This window comes from Myotis davidii, unplaced genomic scaffold, assembly GCF_000327345.1.
Source record: "Myotis davidii unplaced genomic scaffold, ASM32734v1 scaffold46, whole genome shotgun sequence".
NCBI classification, from domain to species: domain Eukaryota; kingdom Metazoa; phylum Chordata; class Mammalia; order Chiroptera; family Vespertilionidae; genus Myotis; species Myotis davidii.
The window spans coordinates 11,845,007-11,867,529 of record NW_006383006.1 but is presented as its reverse complement, the minus strand read 5'-3'; the positions used below and the strand labels follow the sequence as shown (position 1 = coordinate 11,867,529).

The window sequence follows — 22,523 nt, the reverse complement described above, 5'->3', positions numbered from 1 at the left end:
GACACCCCCTTCAGGGTAGGGGTCCCCACTGGGGTGCCTGGCCAGTCTGGGTGAGGGGCTGAGGGCCATTTTCAGGCTGGCCAAACCCTCCAGCGACAGAAGCTCCCAGCCTCTCCTTTTTTTCTTTTTCTTTTTTATTCTGGTATTTATTTACCTTCTATAATTGAAACTTTGTTGCTTTGAGTGGAGCTCATTGCTGGCCAGGGTGGGGGGAAGGGAAGCCTCCTGCTCGCTGCAGCTCCGTGGCCACAGTCAGCTGAAAGCATGTATCTGGGGTTTATTTACCTTCTATAATTGAAACTTTGTTGCTTTGAGTGGATCTCAGAGCTGCTGTGGCAGCTTGGCTTCCTCCATCATTGGGGCAACCAAGCCTCCTGCTTGCTCCAGCTTCGTGACTGCTGGCCGCCATCTTGGTTGGGTTAATTTGCATATAGTCACTCTGATTGGCTGGTGGGCATGTTTTAAGGTGTAGCGAAGGTATGGTCAATTTGCATGTTTGTCTTTTATTAGTGTAGATAATTTCTGTTTGGAACTCCCATGCCTCCCTTCTGCATCTTCACATCTTATCCATCAAGCCTTTCCCAGATCCTTTAGATTTTCTCTGATCTTATGGCACCTGTCTTGGGGCTCTTTAACATCTTCTGCAATATGAACCCTTTGCTGGTACACTTCCTGTTCCCTGCCACATTGAAAACTCACCAAGGGCAAGACTGGGATTTGCTTGTCTTTGTATTTCACACAATACTCTGCTTAAAATAGGTTGCAAATAATTTGTTTTTGTTTTCTTTGTCTATGGGCATCAATTTGTCTATCTGTTTATCTGCACAATCTTTCCTGTGTTAGATTCCAAGAAGGAACAGGTTACTTATTCTAATGTGTGTTGAAGGATAAGAATAATCATTATCCCTACTTTCATTGAGAGCTTACTAAGGAAATGCTTATGACCACATTATGATTATCACATAAATATTTGGTTTAGATGACTAGGTTGCTGCTCTCCAGATTGATTTAAGCTTTCTAGGATAAGAAAAAGAACTGGAATGAGTGTTCGTGTAGTGTCTACTTTGAATAAAGTATTTTGCTAAGCACTTCACAATGACATCATCATCATCAAGTGAATTTACCAAGGACCCACAAAGTAGTATTTATTATATATGACACTTTACGAACACTTTTACTAAACCTTTCAATGGCCCTGTTGTTTTTATGTCTCCCACTTTGTAGATGATGAAACTGAGGGTTGCAGAGTTTGAACAAGTTGCTGGTAAGTAGTCAAACAGAATTCAAAAGCAAAGCAAGTGTAAATCCAAAGCTCATTTGTCAGTTGAGCATACTTTTTTGAATGATTACCATTATCATAGATACATATCAATTATGTTAATGTTTTAGTTGTTTGAAGGTTATGATAAAGAATAAGTTGAAAATATATGCTATTATTTTATGAAAAATGGCTTTGGGTTTGTATAAACTTTAGGAGTTGTATATACAAATTTATAATGACAACTAGAGGCCTGGTGCATGAATTCATGCATGGGTGGGGTCTAGCTGGCCTGCCCCAATAGAGGCCAACTGGGGCTAGGCTGGCCAGGGAGAGGGAACACGGAAGGTTGGCCAGCTGGCCCCACCCCCAATCAGGCTGGTTGGCCAGCCGCAGTGTGCATGATAGTGCCTGGTTGTTCTGGTCACTTGGCTTTTATATATGACTTTTACTAGTATACATATATCTTACCTAATAATAGACAAACATGTAAATTGACCATACCTTTGCTACACTAACCAGCCAATCAGGAGAGTATGCAAATTAACCCAACAAAGATGGCGGTTAATTTGCATACATAGGCTCCAAGCAGCAAAGTGAAGCCTGATGGCCCCAGGGGAGTGAAGCCTGGTGACCCTGAGGCCGCTTTTTGTCTCTAAAGTTTACATATGTCTTTCAGTTTACATATGTAAATAGGATCTATATATACTACCATAGATAGATAGATAGATAGATAGATAGATAGATAGATAGACAGACATATCTATATATGTATATATTTAGATTAGATATAGATATAGATATATGGATAGATAAGGTGATATGGTTTATATTCTAGGTCTAATAGGTGGTTGGAAGAAAGAAAACTCAGACTGCCTGGGCAGTTATAGATGATTTTATTCAAGATTGACACTTTATGTGAGCTCAGCCAGGAGAAAGAGGAGAGAAGGGATATGGAAGGATATGGCATTCTATGAAGATGGAGAATAACATAGTGAGTAAGAAGAAGGTGGGAATCTTGAAAGAGACCTGAACAAGGACTATGAACTTTATACTATATGTTCATGTTTCTCAATGTCAACAAAGTTTCTGTGGGAAAAGAGGACATTGGACAAATAAGATATCTTCTTTTAGAAGTCAAAGGGAACATTAGAATAGTATAATATGGAGTCTTATGAGTCCTATAGTAAAAAGCAAACAACAACAAAAAGATCCAAAAAAACCCCTGCTGAAGTCTATTTAAGGTCGCATTAAATTTAATTGTCATAGAATTATTGCTTGGAATACCTTTCTGGAAGAGCCAGTGTAGGTAATAAAATTTACTGAGGATTTTAAGCAGGGGGATAACACAAGGGTTGCATCTTAGAATAACGGTTCCAGCAGCTGTGTGAATGATGGCTTGAAGAGGAACAAGGCTACGGGTGAGTGAGTTGTCAGCTATGGCAATAGGATAGAGCATGATATCTTGAACAGAGAAAATCCTAATTCATCTGTATTAATTAGGGTAAAATTTGTAGTTATTTGACACAGTTAAGCCATTTGCATCCACAGAGGGCAACAAAGTTCCTTTCCAACAGTCTAAGCCAGGGGTCCTCAAACTATGGCCCGCAGGCCACATGCAAATACAAATATTGTATTTGTTCCCATTTTGTTTTTTTACTTCAAAATAAGATATGTGCAGTGTGCATAGGAATTTGTTCATAGTTGTTTTTTTTAAAACTATAGTCCGGCCCTCCAACGGTCTAAGGGATAGTGAACTGGCCCCCTGTTTAAAAAGTTTGAGGACACTTGGTCTAATCATTCAAAATGTTTTAGAAGAAGAGTAGATATGGGAAGATGGGGCCTATTCATGGGTGCTGGAGTAAGCCATCAAGAAAGCCTTGATTAGCCCACTGTTTCCAAGATGTCTCTGGAGATACTTGAGAAATCACCTTTGGATTCATTTCTCCACCAATACAGTCCTTTTCTGAATTTCTGACGTTCAAATGAACTTAAAAAGACACTACTAGAGCCTGGCTGGCTTCAGAGCCTCTGCTGGTTGGCTGACAAGGGAGGGACTCTGCATGCAGAAGGAGTGGATGTGTCTGCCTCGTTCGTGAAGGTGCAATGAGTGGAAGTCATTGTGTTGAGCTCCTTCCTCCATCCTTGCAAATCAATCCCTCCTGTCCCCGTCAGGTAGGCAGCACTATTGATATTTCATGCACAAGGAGTCCAACTCTCAGGTCATCTTCCTGGCCTCATCGAATCTTCACAACAATCCTCCAAGGCACAGCTCTTCACCCCCATTTTTTATAGGGAGGAACATGAAGGCTGAACAGCAAATGGCAGAACCAAAATTCAAGGCCAGGTTTCTCCCACCTCAAAGCCCATGGTTTTCCTGCTTATTTGGTCCACTTTGACCAGTAAAAACTGGGGAAAGCATCAGTTTAAAATAAAAAAAATCTTTGTAGATTTATTTACAATAAATGTCAGGCAGTGGTGCTGTCTCTAGAGGTTTGGATCTTAAGGTAAATTTTCTCCTCTCCTCCTCCCTCGTTTGTTCCATACCCTCTCTTCCCCCAGCTGACAGGGTGGTGAGGAAACAGAGCATGCCAGGAACCTGGCACAAGGGCACTACTTCAGCATGAATCTTTCCATTGAGGGAGAGACCATGAGCCCAGCTGCCATGTGTTTTGGGCCACAGAGGTTAAAGGGCACCTGAGGGTCCAGTATGCAGGGATGCTTTGCACACCCAGCAGAGAGAGCAGTGAGTGGTAGGGAAGAAGACAGTGCTTAGAACATAGTAGATATTTGCTAAATGGTGACTAAAGAGAATTTCAGATTTTTATACACTGAGGGAAAATGTCCTCTAATGGGGAACAGTGATAACTCTATGCATTTATGCAATAAAATAGGCACAATTTGAGGTTCTATCTCAATCATTTATTCAAGAGTTGCTTGAACATTAATTTGCTCTTCTCTGAAATGAATTCAGTGTTGTAAACTGATGCTGAGACATGACATCTAAATAGACAGTGCTGCCATGTCAGAGTAAATATTAAATCACGTTATATGACAGTCCCTGGGGAACGGCCTTGCAATGTCGAGAGCATGGAAAGATGATGTGAAATCAAATTCATAGAAATGTGACTTAGATGTTCAAAATAACAAATCTCTCTCCCTCAATGTTTGTAAAGAGTGTTATGACCCAAAATGATTGCACCATGATGACAGAATACTTTTATGAAGATGGCAGGGGTTAGTATAAAATGGATTTCACTCTGTGTTTTAACGTGTGATCATATTCATCTGTCCCTTCACCAAGCAATTTTCTAACATACGTGCTCCACACTGTGCTGGGAGCCGAGATTTGAACTAAGGGGGAGGTATGTGTGGTCTTGTCATCCAGGGCTCCTGGTTGACAAGCCAGTGTGATGGCTGTAATGGAATCAGGAACAGGGCCCACTGGAGGACAAGGGAGAGCTTTGCTCCTGTAAAGGCATCTGACACTCACCTGGAAGGATGAGGAGTTCACTCATGAAAGCATGTGGAGGGCTACAAAGCATTTTAGGTATAGGTCTGGTGGTGAGAAATAAACAGCATGTTTGAAGACTGACAGATGTTTAGAATGATAAAGTTCAAGGCAATGGTGAGTGAGTGGCAATAGGCATGATGGAAGGGTAGGCAGGGGTCTGATCTTAAACTTTTATGACAGGCTTCAAATGAGGTGCAACTTGGTTAAGATCTCACACATGATACATGAGGGTCAAGGCTAGATCTAGGCGACTGGAGGTCATGCTCTATCTTCTCATACACCCCTTCCAGATTACAGGAATAACGCTTGATGCTGCAGTTTGGAGGCAACAATACATCCCAGACCTCTGGTCTGATTTGGATCATCCCAGACATGGACGGGGAAAAAAACATTGAGCAGAATCATATTCTGCTCATTATTCTGTACAGGGTGGGGCAAAAGTTGGGCTACAGTTGTGAGTATGTGAAACAGTTTATTCTTGTATTATTGTTTTATTAATCATTGTATTATTTTCCATACAAACAACTCTAAACCTACTTTGCCTCACCCTGTATGCTCACATAGCTTGCTCAAAGACCTCAGTTTGAGTCTGTCTGAGCCAGGCCATGCCAATGACTAGCAGCTGCTTGGTCTGATCACCTTCCACTAAGGCTTAGTCACACCCCTGTTCAAGATTCACAGGGGCACCTGCCATCTTTCTCATAAGAGCAGCTTGCTAAGGATGGTAACACACTTGCAGCTGTTCCAAAGCCCTTGACAGGAAGCACCGAGTGGGAAGCACATCGTTGTCAAATGACTCACAGCCCAGATAACCTAGTGTCATCCCAGAACACATGAGCCCAAACAGTGCTCCTCTGGGAGTACCTTTTCTGTCTTCTAGATTCTCCAACACACAGAGAGGATCAGAAGAATGCCCTACCCAACACTATTAACTAAGGCAACAATGCACCCTAGCTCTACCTCCCAGCCTGTCCAATGAGTGCCTCCAACCCCTGAGCCACCACCCAAGCCTGAAGAGCCTAAAGCACTCTCTCATCATCTCTATCACACAACACCTGGAATAGGCAGAAGCTGGCAAGATGGCTCAATGCCCTCACACCACTGAAAAATAAGATCACAGTTCTTTCTGTGGAGGGCCATGACTATTCCCTAGTGAAAGGAAACATGCTGGAGAGCCCACTTACAGAGGAGAGCCTGCACTGAGTGAAGTAAGACATTCACTAAGGAGGAAGCTAGAGGCCCAGAGAAATCAAGGCATTGCTGGCATTCTTCCCCAGGAGCTCCCTGGATTGTACAAGGCAGAACTGCGTGCTGCCACACATTCTCTCTTTTTGTGTAGCTGCACAGTTAATGTCGTACTCACACCATGTCCCAAGGAAGCCCTGATCACCTGTGAGAACACAGCCATATCTTGGCCTGCACAGAGTGTAGGCCATTTTGACGTCAGTTCCTTTCAAATTAGAATGAAGGTAGCTGGGCTGAATACTGTTGCACTGAGAGTTATTTAAAACCTCTAACACAGTAACTTCAACAAAATACAGCCACACTACCAAGCGTAGGACGATGTGACTTATGGGTGACTTTCACATCCAGCTCTGCTATGCTGGCAGCCCCCAAGGTCCCTCAATGACGTTCAGCCATTAGCTGCTTATCTCCATGTGCATAGGAATGAAGGGACTTGGGACAATAGTCAGTGAGCCTTCTGAGGGTAGAATGTGTTCACAGGCCAGAGTGGTGCCAAGTGGAAGGAGCATTATAAGGACTTTTTATGGTGCTCTGAGCTTTTCTGGTTTTCCCTCGAGACCAGGGCATAGCACTGAGCCATACTCCACAAGGTTGCCCAAGAAAGGGGTGAATGCAGAGTCCCCTTGGAACAAGATCTTGCCAGCTGCCTGGAAGGCCACCAGACTCATCTGCTGTCACAGAGGGGCCCTTTCTGAAATGGTAAAGTTCAGTGTCAGCACATCTACAGTGGGTGAGGAGGCTGGGGTAGAGGGTTCAAATAAGAAAAAAGCCAAGCAGCCATTCTTAGAAAGGCATTTACTTGGACATCAGCCATGATGAGTCATTTCTTATTTTCTAATCGCCCAGCCCCCACTTTACCCACTCTCACCCCAGACCAGACACCCATGTCCCAGTTGTGTCCTAGGGGAGAATGTGATCTTTTTATCTCTGTTCTTAGGACTTTTCCATTGCTTTGTTTCAGTGATTTTTTTAAAGCAAACTTTATTTCCCTAAACCACTTCCTGGAGGCCAAAATGTTTTACCACATATATGTGTCTATCTATCTATCTAGCTGTGATATATATATGATATATATGAAATATATATATAACTGATATATATAGATGATATATATAGATTACATATATAATATATACATATACATATACATATACATATATATATATATTTAAAATCCTCTTGTGCTGGGAATCTTTAAATAACTAAACAAAAGTGAGAGTAGCATGAAAGAGATGTGCTCAGAAAACCAGAATGAAGTCAAGGAACCAACACACCATTGGAAGAGAGGCAGAAAATGAAGGTAATGTCGGTGGGGAATTTAGGGCAGGAAGCTCACATCTTTAAATATTTGAAATATGGTATGGAAAAAGCCTAACTTTGATATAGGTCAATTTTGGGGAGAAAAACCTACATGTATGCTAAAGAGGTTTGCTGCCTAAAAAGACTACTGGACTGTGGAAAAAGGAAAACGAGTCTGAGGCCTCTGCTAAAAAATGGGTAGTGCTGAAAACCTGTCCTCCCCTGATTCATTAGGAGGCAGAGATGCCCCATAGAAAACTGGGCCGTCAGCTTCAAGCTGAGTCCTACACGGACAGAATAATCAATAAACCTTTTCTAAAATCATGTTGAGAACACAATTCCAGATTTGTTTCCAGAAAAGAGCAAGGATGAGTGAAACTAGAGATGAAGCTCACCAAGGGAATGTTGAGCTATCCTCTCACGAGGAGCAGACTCCCTGATAAAATGCATACGTCCGTGCACAGACTTCCTTATGCTTGGATGATCTTTCCAGAACAATCATAAAGCAACCGAACATCCCACTGTCCATCAGAAGGTAGCTCAGCCTGCCATTCTGACCATCCAACTAGATCCTCTGAGTTATGAAGAGTCAAATCATGGCTGAACATTCAAGGTAGAAGTTAAAAAATAGTTCTCCATAAACATGTCAAATAGCAAAAGCTACATGTTTGGGGTTAAACTAACTAACACAAGGTCCACTCTTAATGAAGGTTCGGGATGAATAGGTGAGAGCTAAGAGATATGGAGAGAAGAGATGACCTAGGAAAAGGATGAGAAAGGTATGGATAACTTGGTACACTGCAAATAACTGTAAGAAGATGTCATGTCCACTGTCGAATTTCAGAGGGAAAACAGGTGTGGTTAGGTGGGTAGCTGGGAAGAGAACAAGGAACTTATATACATATATGCATAACCCATGGACACAGACAATAGTGTGGAGAAGGCATGGGTTGGGTGGTGGGGGTGGAGTAAGTGGGGAAAAAAGGGGACCTATGTCATACTTTCAACAATAATGAAAAAAAGTGCCACATCCAGAATTATGCCTTCTCTAAATATTTCTGAAAGAAATAATTTTCTTGACTCAAACAAATGTAGCACTGAAACTCATAGATCCATGTTACCTCTGTTGTAGAGGATGAAATATTTGGCTTAAAGTCTTAAAAACTACAATGAAGTGTCAAACAATATTTCCATTAGCTTCTGAGCAATAATGTCCATGCCTGTGATCCTTTTGTTTTCTCCTACTTTTCACTCTCTTAAGATGTCAACTTACATCTAAGGTACCACATTCCTCTATGAACTCAATTCAACAGATACAGAAATGAGGTGATTATTATAGGTTTAATTTCCAAATGTAACTTGCTCCAGCCTACATTCTTTTCAGTCAGATTTCTACCTGGATGGTTCAGAGCTTTTGCTTTTAGAACAAGGTCAAAGTTCACTTCATCAGACCTTACCTTTGATGCCCTGAAAGAGAAGGCTGTGGACTTGGTGTCTGACTTTACCCGGTCTTGCAGTAGAAGGCCTTGGTCCTCAGTCAAGGCCAGGTAGTGGCCTGTGGTGAGATGCCGCAGCCGGAAAGCCTGGCCCCATCTGATGTTACTGCCACTCCAGCTGGGCAGGTGAAACAGACAAGAAATTGCTTTTACACAAAGATAAGTCCTTTTCAACATTTATCCTGTGCTTTCATACACATGCTAGCAGGCTCATAACCCTTCTGGGGCTCATCCCCTACAGGACAAAGCACCAGTCTCCTGGTTTGCTCTAGGATTTCCTGTCCACCTAAAACAAAGCATGGTGCTCCCTTGTGACCTCTCTTAAGAACTCCAACAAGGAACATGATCCTGGGGCAGGCAGGGCAATAGTTTAATGTAACTGGAAGTTCCAAGCTTTCAATTTTTCCTTCACTCTACTGAAGCATCTTAATGAAAACAACGACAACAGCAACAATAACCAACAACAAACCAACCACGAAAAGAATGGGAAGGTTGCCTTTCAAGAGAAACCTATTTCTGGGAAAGCAAAGCCTTTCTAAATGTGCCATCTAAACCTGAACAATTTTCTACCACAAAGAATCTCATCTTCAGAGAAACAGTAAGAATATTTGTTCAGCTTACACTTGCCAGAGGGAGGGAGAAAATAAACAAGCCTGATAAATAAATTAATATTATATTATATTAGAAGGCAATAAATTCTATGGGAGAAAGGTAAAGCAGGATGATTGACATGAGAAAGTTCCCATAAGTTGATTGCTGACCTTTTTATGGTCCTACATTAAAAAGTTTGGTACTAAAGTGTCAGGGATAAATTATCCACCGAATAACCTGTAATACATTTATCTTTTAAGTTAGAATAAAACATTTAAGAGATACATATGCAAAATTTTAAAGTAACACTTCTCTTTATCTGACACATTGGAGCACAAGTGAATACCATTGTCAAAATGCTTAAATTCTTCGTGTTTAGAATGCTAGGGGAATAAACACCTGTTACTAGCACTCTACATACACACTTATTTTGACTTTTTATAACAGTCCATTAAGTAAGAATCACGGGCTAATATCCTGGGAATAAGAGTGTAGCTTTGAAAAGGGCTGGAAAAATAATGTAAATACCTCAAACAGATAATAAGTAGGTGCTCCTTAAAACCAGTATTCCCTAAAACAGCCATCTCTAGAGTTTCTCCATAAAAATCTGAGTGTGTGTGTAAGAAAAATTGCAATATTTTCTTCTGATCTCTAGTGGGTTACTTGGAGAACACTTTATGAGAGAGACTTTTACTTTGAACATGTGTCCAGGGGAGAATGAGCAGAGAGCTAGAGAGAAAGTTAGAGAAGAAAACCAAGATGGCAACACTTGATCCTCCTCTCTGATTCCAAGCAGTTTAGCTCTAGCCTAACTTGCAGTCTCTCTCAGCAAAATAAAGGTCCAGACCTGAACTGGGTCCCCTTTCAGTGCCTGGCATTTTCAGACCAGGTGTTTTTACTCAAGCGCGTGGCTCCAAAGTCTCAGCCTTGTGTTCCCCCCATCCAAGTGCAACACTGTTCCTGGCAAGTTCTGGTAAGTACTGCTTCTCCACAACTATGTTTCCACCAATGTTTGTCTTCCCTACCTCACACCAGCACAGCCACCACACTGTCATTTAAAGCTAACTTTCCACTGAAGCCAGCAAAGACACTCAGGGGAAGACCTATATGGATTCTAGGGAATCTGTTCAAGGAAACAAGTGGGAGAAGAGAGCTGATGGTTCTCAGCAGTCACATCAGAGCTTGCGTTTTGTAACCCAGCCACTGCAAGGGCGCAGGAGCCAGCTGGCTTCTTAATCAAAACAGAGGTCTTGGAAATGTTGTGTGTGTGTGTGTGAGTGTGTTGTGTGTGTGTGTGTGTGTGTGTGCGCGCGCTGTTGTTCTTTGAAGACAAAGTTACAGAAATTTTAGATTTAGATGTGGGCCAAGAACTTTTGAGAATTTGCCAGGTGATCTGAACCAAATGAAATATTTAAGAGAATGGACTGTACCAGGAAAGAAAATAATCTTGAAAACAGGACCATCCTGATCCTTGTTACCTTATCCGTAGCGGTTCCACTCTCCACAGAGATCTGGCTCGTGTCCCAGCTCCTCCTGCTTCATAGAATATCCTCCTGTGAGCAGAGCTGGAGGTTAGTTCCTGTATGACACCCATCAGCACCGGGCAGGGGACAGCTCCCCGCGGAGGCTGCTCAGACACTGCTGTTTCTCTAAGTCAGCAAAGCTAAAATCAAGAGTCAAAGGGAGGCACACTTTCCCAATGCCTCACTCTTACGAAGGGAAAAAGTGCTCAAGGTGAGGGAATTGCTTGCCATATACATAGTCTGGACACTCACGGACCATCAGGTATAAAGGGGGAGATCATCTCCATTTCCACACCAGAAGTCTAAACAGCCCAGTCACATGAGACTGGATACTGAATGCTCCAGCTCTTTCAAGTTAAGTTCCTTGATGTTTGAAATCTTTTAAAATGTGTTTTCACTTTTGAAACATATATGCAGCACAGTGTGAATTCATTTCCACTGTTCGAGGAAGCTTGGAACAAAACTTTATGCTCAGTGGCTATAATGTTCATGATTTTATTACTGTACTGTTGTCTCCTTTCCTGCAATCAGATAAGCTTGTAATGTGTTTTTAAATAAAATGTTTATTTTGGAATAATTTTAGATTTACAAAAAAGTTGCAAAGATAGTACAGAGATCTCCCAGATAGTCTCCCTCAGTTTCCCCTAATGGTATCATCTGACATTACAATGGTACCATGTCAAAATGAAGAAACCACCATTGGTACATCATCACTAGCTAAACTCAAAACTTTATTTGGATTTCACCAATTTCTCTACTGAATTTTTGCCTGTTTAGGATTCGTTCCAGGACACCACAATGCACTTAGCTGGCAGTTTCCCCCGTTTCCTCTGGCCTGCTACATTTCTTACTTTTTCCTTGTTTTCCATGACTGGCAGTTTTGAGGAGTATTGGTCAGGTATTCTGTAAAGACATCTGGGTTTGCCTGATGTTTACCTGATAATTAGCAAAATCTGCTTTTCAATCTGTGTGACAGGGACCAACCTATCTGTATCACAGATTATGGAGAATTAAACTATTCTAGTTGTCCCTGAATTACCTGGTATTCTAAATCCAGACACATTTTGAGAATCTCATTACCTTAGGTTAAGACTGATAATTTAACTGCACTTAAGTTTGCCAAGTTATGTCCTTTCTCTGCCATAGAAGGTTTGGACATATCAACTGGATCCCTCAATTCCCCAAAGAAACTTGATGCAGATTTTTGAGAATAGGTAATCTATAGAGGTGAAGAGAAAATGTGTAATTTTTTTTCTCTAACATAGCAGCATAATTATAAAATAGTTAAAATACAGGACTTGGGAGTCAGGCGACCTGAGGTTGAGTCTGTCAGCTGTGTGACCTTGATCAAGTCCCTTCAGCTCTCAGTGCACTGTTTTTCTCTTCTATAGTCTAATGAAGACACTTCAGTCACAGAACAGTTGTGTGAACTTAATGTCTTTTATTAATCAACTAGAGGCCCAGTGCACAAAATTTGTGCATGGGGAGGGGGTCCCTTAGCCCAGCCTGCACCCTCTCACAATCCAGGACTCCTCGGAGGATGTCTGACTGCCAATTTAGGCAGGGATCAGGCCTAAACCAGCAGTGAGACATCCCTCTTGCAATCCAGGACCACTGGCTTCTAATCGCTCAACTGCCTGCCTGCCTGCCTGCCTGATCACCCCTAACATCTCTGCCTGCCTGCCTGATCACCACTAACCACTCACCTGGCTGCCTGCCTGATCACTCCTAACTGCTCATCTGCCTGCCTGATTGCCCCTAACCCCTTGCCTGCCTGCCTGCCTGATCTCCCCTAACTGCTCACCTGCCTGCCTGATCATCGCTAACCACTTGCTTGACTGCCTGATTGCCCCTAACTACTCGCCTGCCTGCCTTATTGCCCCTAACCACCTCTGCTTCGGCCCTCCACTGCCGAGACTTCGTCTGGAAGGTAGTTCGACTGTCTGGTCTACTTAGCATATTACACTTTTATTATTATAGATGTGTCCAAAGTTGCTCCAAGGTGTACAAAATATTATCCATTGTAGGTTAAGCCAAATTTTGTTTACATTTAGATGTGTATACATGCATAGAAAAACATATTTAATGGTATGGTGATATAATGAAAAACTATATTAACAGTGGCTACTCTGGGTGGTGGGATGATAGAGGTCATTCTAAAATCTTTGTCAAATGTACCTATTATCAGTAAACAGAGTAAATATTAGGAAAGAAATCCTACATTACTTTTTGCTCCACCACCCCAGGTGTCTCTGTGCCATGCCTAGAATAGTAATGATACCGCACTAACCTCCCAGCCACACAAGACAACATGCTGGGATTTTCACTCATGCTTCTCCCTCTCAGTGAGGGCTAGAGGGTCTCTAAGGAGGAGAGCATAAAGCGGATCCCCTGAGGTTGCAATATTAGAGAACACTCTCCTTCTGACCTCTAAAGAATTCTGGAAGGTTCCTCCTTCCCACCGAGAAAATACAGGTGACGTGTTCCATTTATTCTCTCAAGGTTACAGAGGTTGAAACAACCTGTTCCCATTCTCTAAAACAATTACCCCAGTAGGGGACTAGAGTGGGTGGTAAGCTGAGGTGCTTTTGAAAGCTTGGCTGTCAGCTTAGCTTTGACTTCAATAGCTTACTTGACTTACCCCAGCGTGCTTGACAAGCCAGAGGCAGAGCCAAGGATCAGAGCTCAGAAAACCAGATTGATTTTTGGTTTGCACCCTGGGACAATCAACCTCTCTATCCAGCCTGACTTTGCTCTCAGGCTTCAGAGGGAACATAAATGACTTCCTCCTGAAAGTCAGCCCCATTACAATGCAGTCACTTGCATGAGATCCTTACTGTACTCTCACATTTCAGTCTTCCTGGCCATCCCAGCCAGTGCTGAGACTTTACCTGATGACTTAAGAGAACCAGGTGGCTTCTCACTCACCTTACCTAGACATCAAATACTGCCAAGGCTTCCCATTTTGATTAAGAGACCAGTTGACACAAAAATTCAGGTTCCAGTACAATAAAAAACTGATTATTAACCCCAGTCATACTTTCCTACAGAGAAATGGATATATCATTCTTATTTTCATCTGAATTTATTTTTTTTTACCCAAAATACAAATTAGATCTCATGGACTCCTCAGCCAAGGGAGGGCTGCCTTCACTCTCATTTCAATGAGGGCATGTGTGCCTGCTTCAGGGGCCCACTTGGGGAATCCTTTCCATCTGTTTCACTCTCCCTAGCACCTCCTTTCAAATACCTGCCATCCTTTTCTGGTTGTCAGGATCTTGTTGAACCACCTGAATGGAGTGCTCACCAAATGACATGCTTCTCTAAGCAGTATAGTTTCTTCACAGGCTGCTTCTAACATGGCTATAAACTTAATGACAGGTGTGGGGGTGGAGTGGGGTAAAAGGGCCATGTGCAAAGTTAGTATTTAATTTTCCCAAAATCCTATTCTTAAAAGAACAGGTACGAGAAGAAAACACTAGGATATTCCATGTCAGATGTAACTGTGAAACGCACCCACAAAGCTTCAGTTCTTTATCCACCTGCAAACTTTCTCCTGATGCAGCAGAATAAAATATTAAAGAGACCATACGTGCGCTACTACATAATTCACTGTTTAAAGGTAGGGTAAAGAAATTGCAACTGAATAAGATCACATGACATTGTGCAGAGCACGGAGTCCTGAATTCCGAGGGAAATCAAGTTTGCCTAACCGTTGGAGCAGTGCCAGGAGGCAGTGAGTGAATTAAACAGGCATTTGCGATAGGTTTGTGCTTTGTGTGTCCTAGACACTGCTCTAGTTCCTGTGTCACATCTGGTTCCCAAGAAGGGGTATTCAGAGGACAGAACAAGTAGGAAGAGACTCGGAACAATAAGGGATACATATTGCCCATGGATGGTTTCTAAGATGTATAACAATATGTTCAAGCTCATTGCTCCCGGCGGTCCTTTACTGCATCAAATAAGGAATGAGCCCTGGATGGAGCATCTGCAGCTCTAGTATCTAGGTTCCCATTTCCCATCGGCCAGTGTGTGACCTTTAGGTAGGAGCCTGACTGAGGTGATTTCCAAGTTGTGTGTATGTGGTCCATGTTTCTAATAAAGTGAAAGAGACAGTTAACATGGTTCCCGTAGGCATGGTACACAAACAAAGAATGCATTACCACCAGGATACTAGACTCAATGCAGCCTCAAATTCAGTCTAATTTGGATCTGAGATTTGATTTTTAAAAATATATGTATATAAGGTTTCTACAGTTGCAGGGGCCAAGCTCGTTATGCTCCTTTCCTCTGATGATAAACTGAATACTAAATCACTCTTCTGTATGAATTTAAGACCTGTATTAATACCTTCCATCTTTAGGTTTGGATTTCTAAAATATGTCCACTGAGGGGTCAACTAGAGGACCAAAGATACCATCACCCTCAGCATCACTCTCTCCATGTTGCCCTTGGCACCATCCCTGTGCTAAATCCAGCTCCTGTTGGATACTGACATTTGTTTCCTTGAATCCTATTTGGTAATAAGCAAAAGGGAATCCCCAAACTCCACCTTAGTTACTTAGCTCATGAAAGGGGAATGATAGTGATGATCTGCCTGTGAAGAGCCAGGTGGATAATTTGTGCTAGTGCACAGACCTACTAGAATATTTAGGTCAATTTCCATTACCAAAATGAATTCTTCAGTCTACAATGAATGCTACCAGAAACTCCTTAGTGACAGGAGCAACCAGAGAAAATGAAGGGTAGAGAAGCATAGAACTACTTGCCGAAGGAGCAGGGTACCTATACCTGTGAGTCAACTCTAGTGTCCTGCCATTCTTGTCTACAAACTGCATCCCATGGCTGACGTGGAGTTTGCTATTGACCACCACTTACAGAATTCATCTGTGGCCACGTCCAAATGCAAGCGCTTCAGCATGAGTCATCTGAGACTGGAAAGAGGGAGAAGAGGGGGGAGGAGGAGGAGGAGGAGGAGGAAGAGGAGGAAGCCATTGGCCTACCTGTGCTGGGAATCATTCTGGTCCGTAGATGGTATCGTCAAACACTCATCATGACCATGGAAAAGACGTACTACATGCCCACCAAGTAGGTATCCTATAAGAGAATTATATTCTCCCATGAATGATGCCAAGTTTAATAAAGAGAACACCATGCTTAAAAGGGTAAATCTTTTCAGGTCTGAGTCAGTTATGAAAAACACCAAGTGAGAAGCATTTAGGAAATTACAGATTCCATGAATTCAGGCCTCAGGCAGAAAAGACAAGAATGTCAAAACAATTCTGACATTGAAAGTTAAATAGGGTTTCAGGGATGAGCAAGTCCAACCTCAAAAGATAAGGTGAAAATAGTGTCAACTCATATAATTAAAAACCAAAAGGAAAATTGAGCTGCTACTGTTAAGGAGATAAGGATTTTCCAATTGCTTGTGATGATTCCACACCAAAACCCTGGACAGGCCCTTACAATTTCACTGTGTATGCTTTGTGGCAAAATCCAAATCAGGTCGCTGGGAAAGAAAGAAGGTGCTGGGAAGGGGGCAGCAAATTGTTATTAAAAGTTGCCTTAGGAGAAGCTAGCTTTGGAATGCATTTAACAAACACAGATCAAACTTGGATATCAATCCTACTGCATGGAGGGGAAGGCAGAATGACATTCTGGTTTTCCCGAGTTGACAAGCATAGATGCATGATCAAAAAGCTCCAAACTTTAGAATAAGGAGAGGAATCTGAATAGCCATTGAGCTCAGAGATGGACAGGAGACAATGAGATTCAAGGACCTGATGACCAATTAGTCTTTGAATAATTTCTGAGCCTTAGTTCAAAGTACAGAGTAGCAAGAGAGGGGCCCCAGTCTGAGCTTTACCTTGCAAAAACAAATGGACATTTTTTATCCCACTGAGTTAAACAATTCTCCAGGCTAGTCTGTTCTCAGAAGATATATAAACTTAATATGCTCAATATCTGCTTTTTTAAAAAAATCACATATTTAGATCACTCTAGGGGCTGGCCAAACTATTTTGGGTGTTGTATGTAAACAGTAGGAATGAGAAGTCATGCCAGAAGAGAAAAGTGTTAGCTGTGTATCTTGTGCAGGGACAGGCTGATATTCCCTTTCATTTTTTCATCCAGGCAAGGCAAGTTTTCTTAAACTTCCCCAAACATTCAAACATATTTTTTCAACTTTTCTTTAACTTATTGTACTATTTCCAGTTGCATCTTTTTTGCATTAAGATAATTCATGCCTGGCCCATGTGCTCAGTGGTTAGAGTGTCAGCCGTAGCACTTAAGGGTCATGGGTTTGATTCCTGGTCAAGGTTGCAGGTTTGATTCTGGCCCCAGTCAGGGTGTGTGCAGGAGGCAACCAATTGATAGGGCATGTACCTCCATTGCAGGTTCCCCATCCTGGGTAGGGATGCATGTTGGAGGCGACCAATCAATGTGTTTCTCTCATCTCTCTCTCTCTCTCTCTCTCTCTTCTGCCCTCCCTCCACTGTGCTCCCCCCTCCCTCCATTCCACTCTAAAAATCAATGGAAAAAATATCCTTGTGTGAGGAAATAATAACTACAAAAATATAATTCATAATATACTGTAAGAGAATTCCTAATAGCCAATTTATTTAGAAAAGTAAAATCATCTATGATCATTCTCTTAATTAAATTTTCCATCGTCTCATGATGGTGAGGCCATGGCCCACTTGGAGATCATCATTTACAGTCCTCAGGCTCCTCCAATCAATATTCTATCCACATGGAGAAAACTGCCAAGTGCTGGTACATCACAACGTTTCTTAATTGAAATATGCAGGGTGATAGGCAAGAAATAAGGGTCCTGATGGGGGTCACTTACACTCTCAAGGGCTGGAATGTGTTTCTCACCAGGGGATGCTGACAGGCAATTGTCTGCAGGCCCAGATGACACCAGTGATGAGCTACCCTCGGGTACTTAAAACTTCTATAAGGACCTTTCTGACGTGATTTGTAAACACTTTTTAATTAATTTGCACAAGCCCTCTGTTGGGCCTAGAAAATAATTTTATTCCTACAGTAATCATGAAAAATTTAACATTGAGATGATTCAGTCAAAACTTCATTGGGGAAGATTTAAACCAGAGTGCCTTGATTCCTCATAGAAAGTGAATGATTGACAATCAACATAGGGTGGTGGGTTAATTTTTGCATAAAACAAGGGGGGTAAACATACCCTGCCTTTTCAAAGCCTGCCACAAGTCACCGAAAGAGGTAAAAGTCTGTTGTTTCCTGATTATTCAGCTTAGCTGTGATGCCATCTGAAACTGGGGCATCACCTTGCCACTCTCAGCTTACTATTGTCAAACATCATGTCACAGGAGGGCATTCCCAATTTGAAACTACTAGGCTCAGGATTAATAACAGGGTTAAAGTCTGTGATATGAGTATTTTAAAAAATCAATCTTGCTCTAAAGTGTTACAATGTAATGTGATAACCTCCAGGTCATTGGCATTTGATTATTCTGCCCAAATGTGAAACTGCTCATGAGTGAGGAAAGGCCAGTATATTTATTACATAGCTTGAAAGGTGCATTGAGTTTGGCTCCAAGAAATAGGGTATGTCGAATAGACTTTGATGATCTTACTTCCAAGGGAAAAATAAAATACCGAGAATATATTTCATTTATTATTGTTAAATGGCCTTCCATAAATACAAGTAGAAACAAATGGCCAAACGTACTTTTTTTAGAGAGAAAGTCCTTTTCCCACCTGTATGGAGAGATGCATTGGGAAGAAATATTAACACCACCGCCTTCTTGGCAAATAACCTCCTCTAAAATTGAAGTTGCTTAGTCTGTACACTTGTAACTATAACCATAAATAAAAACGAAAAGTCAGTTGGTGAGGGAAGATGCATATCCAAGTCCTAAATGCATCTAGTGCTAAAATAATAGGGGACTCCAAGGATTAAAAATAGTTCCAGGAATGCTCATGTCATCAGAAATCAGGACAGAAAATAATCCACACCAACATCAGAGAAAGGAATTCAGGTGAACTCAAGTCATGCTCACTGTGGGTCAAGACATTCACGTGGGAGCTGGGAAGCAGCAGAAAATGTCAGTATGGGCAGCACAGGACAGACGGGCAGGCTGAGGGCCGCATGCATAAAGAAAGCACACCTTCTTCGATGCTACTTCCTGAGCACGTAGGATGTACATTCCAGAGTGTTTGCATAAAGGAGGCATCCACTTGTATGTTAGCATTGGATATGGAGAGATGCTGTGGCAGAAACAAAGATGAGACAGCCTTTAAATCACTTGGCCACTCACCTGGAATTTCAAGGATTGAATTCAACAGCCTTGGTGTCATCCGACTCTTTCTACATAGCTGTGAAAGATTTCCTCCCCAATCTAGAAGGGGCTTCAAAGTGGGACACTTTATTCAGGGAAGAGGAAAGAAACATTTAGCTACAGAGGTGACAAATGTTGACTTCATCCCTTTAGCTGGATCCCTGATTCAACAGGAATTTATAAAATGTTTATTGTTGGTAGGATACAGGAACTCACAAATGGGAAAAATTACTTCAGTCTTTGGTCTAGGCAATGTAAACTCTGCTAACAGGATTGGCATGAAGAAGCTTCAAAACTTACCTTTGGCATTTCTCTGATCTTCAGATATTCCACACATGTACCCCTCCTCCCCACCAGCCAAGGGCTTGATGTCAATGATGCTTGCCTATTACCTATTCCCAGGTGTAAAATCTCACCTGCATCTTCCAACCACTATGACATCTCACATGCTGAAACACTTCAAATTCTATTTCTGTCTCCAGCAAAAGCTTATTTCCTTATATCCTATTCTTTCAGGCTTGTTCTTCACTGGACAAGAGGTAAGTAACGTGATAAATTCACAGTAATGGCAGCTAAAGAGTTAGCTGTCTCTGGAGGTCCCTGGGGCAATTTAGCAGAGTTTGCTGGCACACCACCTTATGCTGAAAGGATAACTCACAGTTAAATTCCAGGCTCCTAGACAAACTGGCAGGGGAGAGGATTTAATCACCTCTCAAGTACACTAGGTAAAGGCGCCTGTCTTATCATGTGCAACCTGCTGTGGCTCTGTTCTCCTTGACCAACCGCTCCTAAAGGAAAATATTCTGAGAATGAAAGATGCCTGTGTTAGGAGGTACTTACAAGGTATCTTTCAGAGGACACGCTGACGAGGATGAGGTCATCTCCAATTCGAACTTTTTCTCCCTCGGACCTCTGTTTGGAAGCGGGATGTATGGTCCACCAACAGGCTTCTCCTACATAGAGACTCCTCGAGTTAGTCATTGCTTCATAGGAGCCATTGTCTCTAATTATGTCCCTCACTGTTTTCCCTGATGAGGAAAACACACAATCTCTCTCCTCGCTCCACCTCCAGACCTCAATTTCTATTTAACTGTAAGCATTCCAGTCAACCCCATGTCTGCTTTTGCCAAATCTATCATTCTAATTTCCTCTAGAGACAGACAATGTTGGGAAAGCGTCTGGAGGCCATAAGCTACAGGATCCTGAGTATTTTAAATACATATGGAAAAATGCTTTCTTCACAGGCACTTACAACTCTTTGCTTTAAGAATTGACTTCATTGGATGATTGATTACTTCCAGACTTTTATCTTTGCCCCATATCTCCATACATTCTACTAAAACATCAGTATTTCTACTGGGAATGATGAGAGATTTTCGAAAGGTCTAGATATACAGGAACAAAGATAGGTGTGAGTTGACAGCAACAAAGAGAAATTGACATTTTGATTAAAAGAAAGCAGATAGATGGTGTTTAGCCAAGAGAACACTAAAACTCAAGTCTTTGGGGGAAGAAAATGGGTGGGAAGCCAATCTCAATAAATAAGGCCATTCCTGTTGCATATTCTCCAGAAAGTCTCTAGAATTGGAGGTAACTGTTACTGTGAAGGCAACAGTAGAAAAGGGGCTTGAAAACAGGAGGACTGGCTGAAAGTTTTAAAGGAACATTTAACCCCCTGCATCCTTTTTTTCTGTCCTGTACAGCCAGATGGATAACTCTTCTTCCTCCACCCACAGAAGACTGGAAGCTCAATCCATGGAATGACAAACCATTAAAGGTCTGGCTTTGGAAACACCAGGCTGTGAAACAAGGAAGTAAAGAATATTGAAGAGAAAGAATAACTAAAATTCCATATCCTGATTAGTAATCCCCAGCGCCCTTCTCTTTGCCTCTGTCCCTCAACTCCAACCCTCAGCTAGTTGTGATGCTGAACACCCTCTCCCCAACCCCCACAAATTTAGGATTACTCTTTAAGGAAGCCTAATCCCCAATATAAAAGATACTGCTGTCTGGGTGCCTCCAGGTATGTGCCTCAGTCCCATTTGGATTACCTGAGGTGAGGTTTAAGGGATGGCAAGTCACAGCCACACACTCTGAGCTCCCAGTCAGCTTTTACTGCCCTGATCTAAACCTGAATGGAGACAAAGGCATCCGAGGAAAGGCTGAAATGAATGATAGGTGCAAAACAAAAAGGGGGAAAGGGACTTGTTAAAAAAACAAAGATTACAGGCAGCCAAAAAACTTTTTAAAAAAATCTCATAATAATTTCAGAGAGATAAGAAAAAGTACATTAATGAAGCAACAATGAATGTATCCATGAAGGCTCTTGTTAGAGAAAAACTTCTCTGATCCTGGAAAAGAGAGAAATAAGGGATTATAGGATCAAGTGGAACAATTCTTCCTCAAAAAAGAATGAAGAAAAACAGAAATAGGAAAGAAAAGAAAATTAGAAAACCAATCTAGAGAATTTCCAGGATACAGGAAACAAGAACAGAGAAAAGGAAGGAAATTGATAAAGAAATACTATTAAAATGTTCCCAGAGCTGAAAGAGAAGCATTTTCAGATTGGAATGGCCTAGGAAGTGCCTAGCATAGTGGAGAAGAGAGACCCACACCAGGGTCCATTCCTGTGAGACTTAGAACAGAAAGGATCCCATGTGCAGCCAGACCATTGTGGCATTTCTGACCTCAGGGCAAAAGAGAAGATCCAAATGGCCCCCCAAAAATATAAACAGGTCACACACAAAGGATTAGAAATTAACAGCCACACCATAAACTAGGAGAAAATAGACAAAAACCTTTGGGGTGCTGAGAACAATAAAATTTCCAATGTAAAATACTATGAATTACTTGTGAAGCTGAAATTAAGAAACTTTAGATGGCAACTGACCTCCCATTAATCTCTCTGTAAAAGCTACTAGATAATGGGCTTCAACCAGGAGGGAGAAAAACAGGCACTCCTGTAAATATGGAATCCAGGAAAGAGGCAAAGGGAATTCTCTGGATGATGGAATGAGATGGAATCTAACCAGGGGAGAGTGTCAGTCCTATGGAATAGGTTAGAAATGTATGAATGATTGGGCCACAGAAAATAAAACAAATAAGATAACTATTAACTACCAGAAAACTCAAAAATAAAAAAGTGAACTGAGCATAGTATATAATGAGTTTCATTTACAAATAAAAGTCACAGTTATAGCAATATAAGTAGTTAATGTTGATTTGGTAGTTACATGTGAATAAATATATTGGGAGAGAAGGAAGAAGACAGGAAAG

The 22,523-nt window shown here is 41.7% G+C and overlaps 1 protein-coding gene across 1 annotated transcript in view; it reads right to left on the bottom strand.

The window, feature by feature from the left end:
- RYR3 (ryanodine receptor 3) overlaps positions 1–22,523 on the bottom strand; it is a 417,605-nt gene that overhangs the window by 306,531 nt on the left and 88,551 nt on the right. The window contains 5 exon segments of the mRNA XM_015557536.1: positions 8,774–8,930; positions 10,882–10,956; positions 15,930–16,023; positions 19,077–19,176; positions 20,088–20,200. Of these exon segments, the coding sequence (XP_015413022.1) occupies positions 8,774–8,930; positions 10,882–10,956; positions 15,930–16,023; positions 19,077–19,176; positions 20,088–20,200 (539 nt within the window).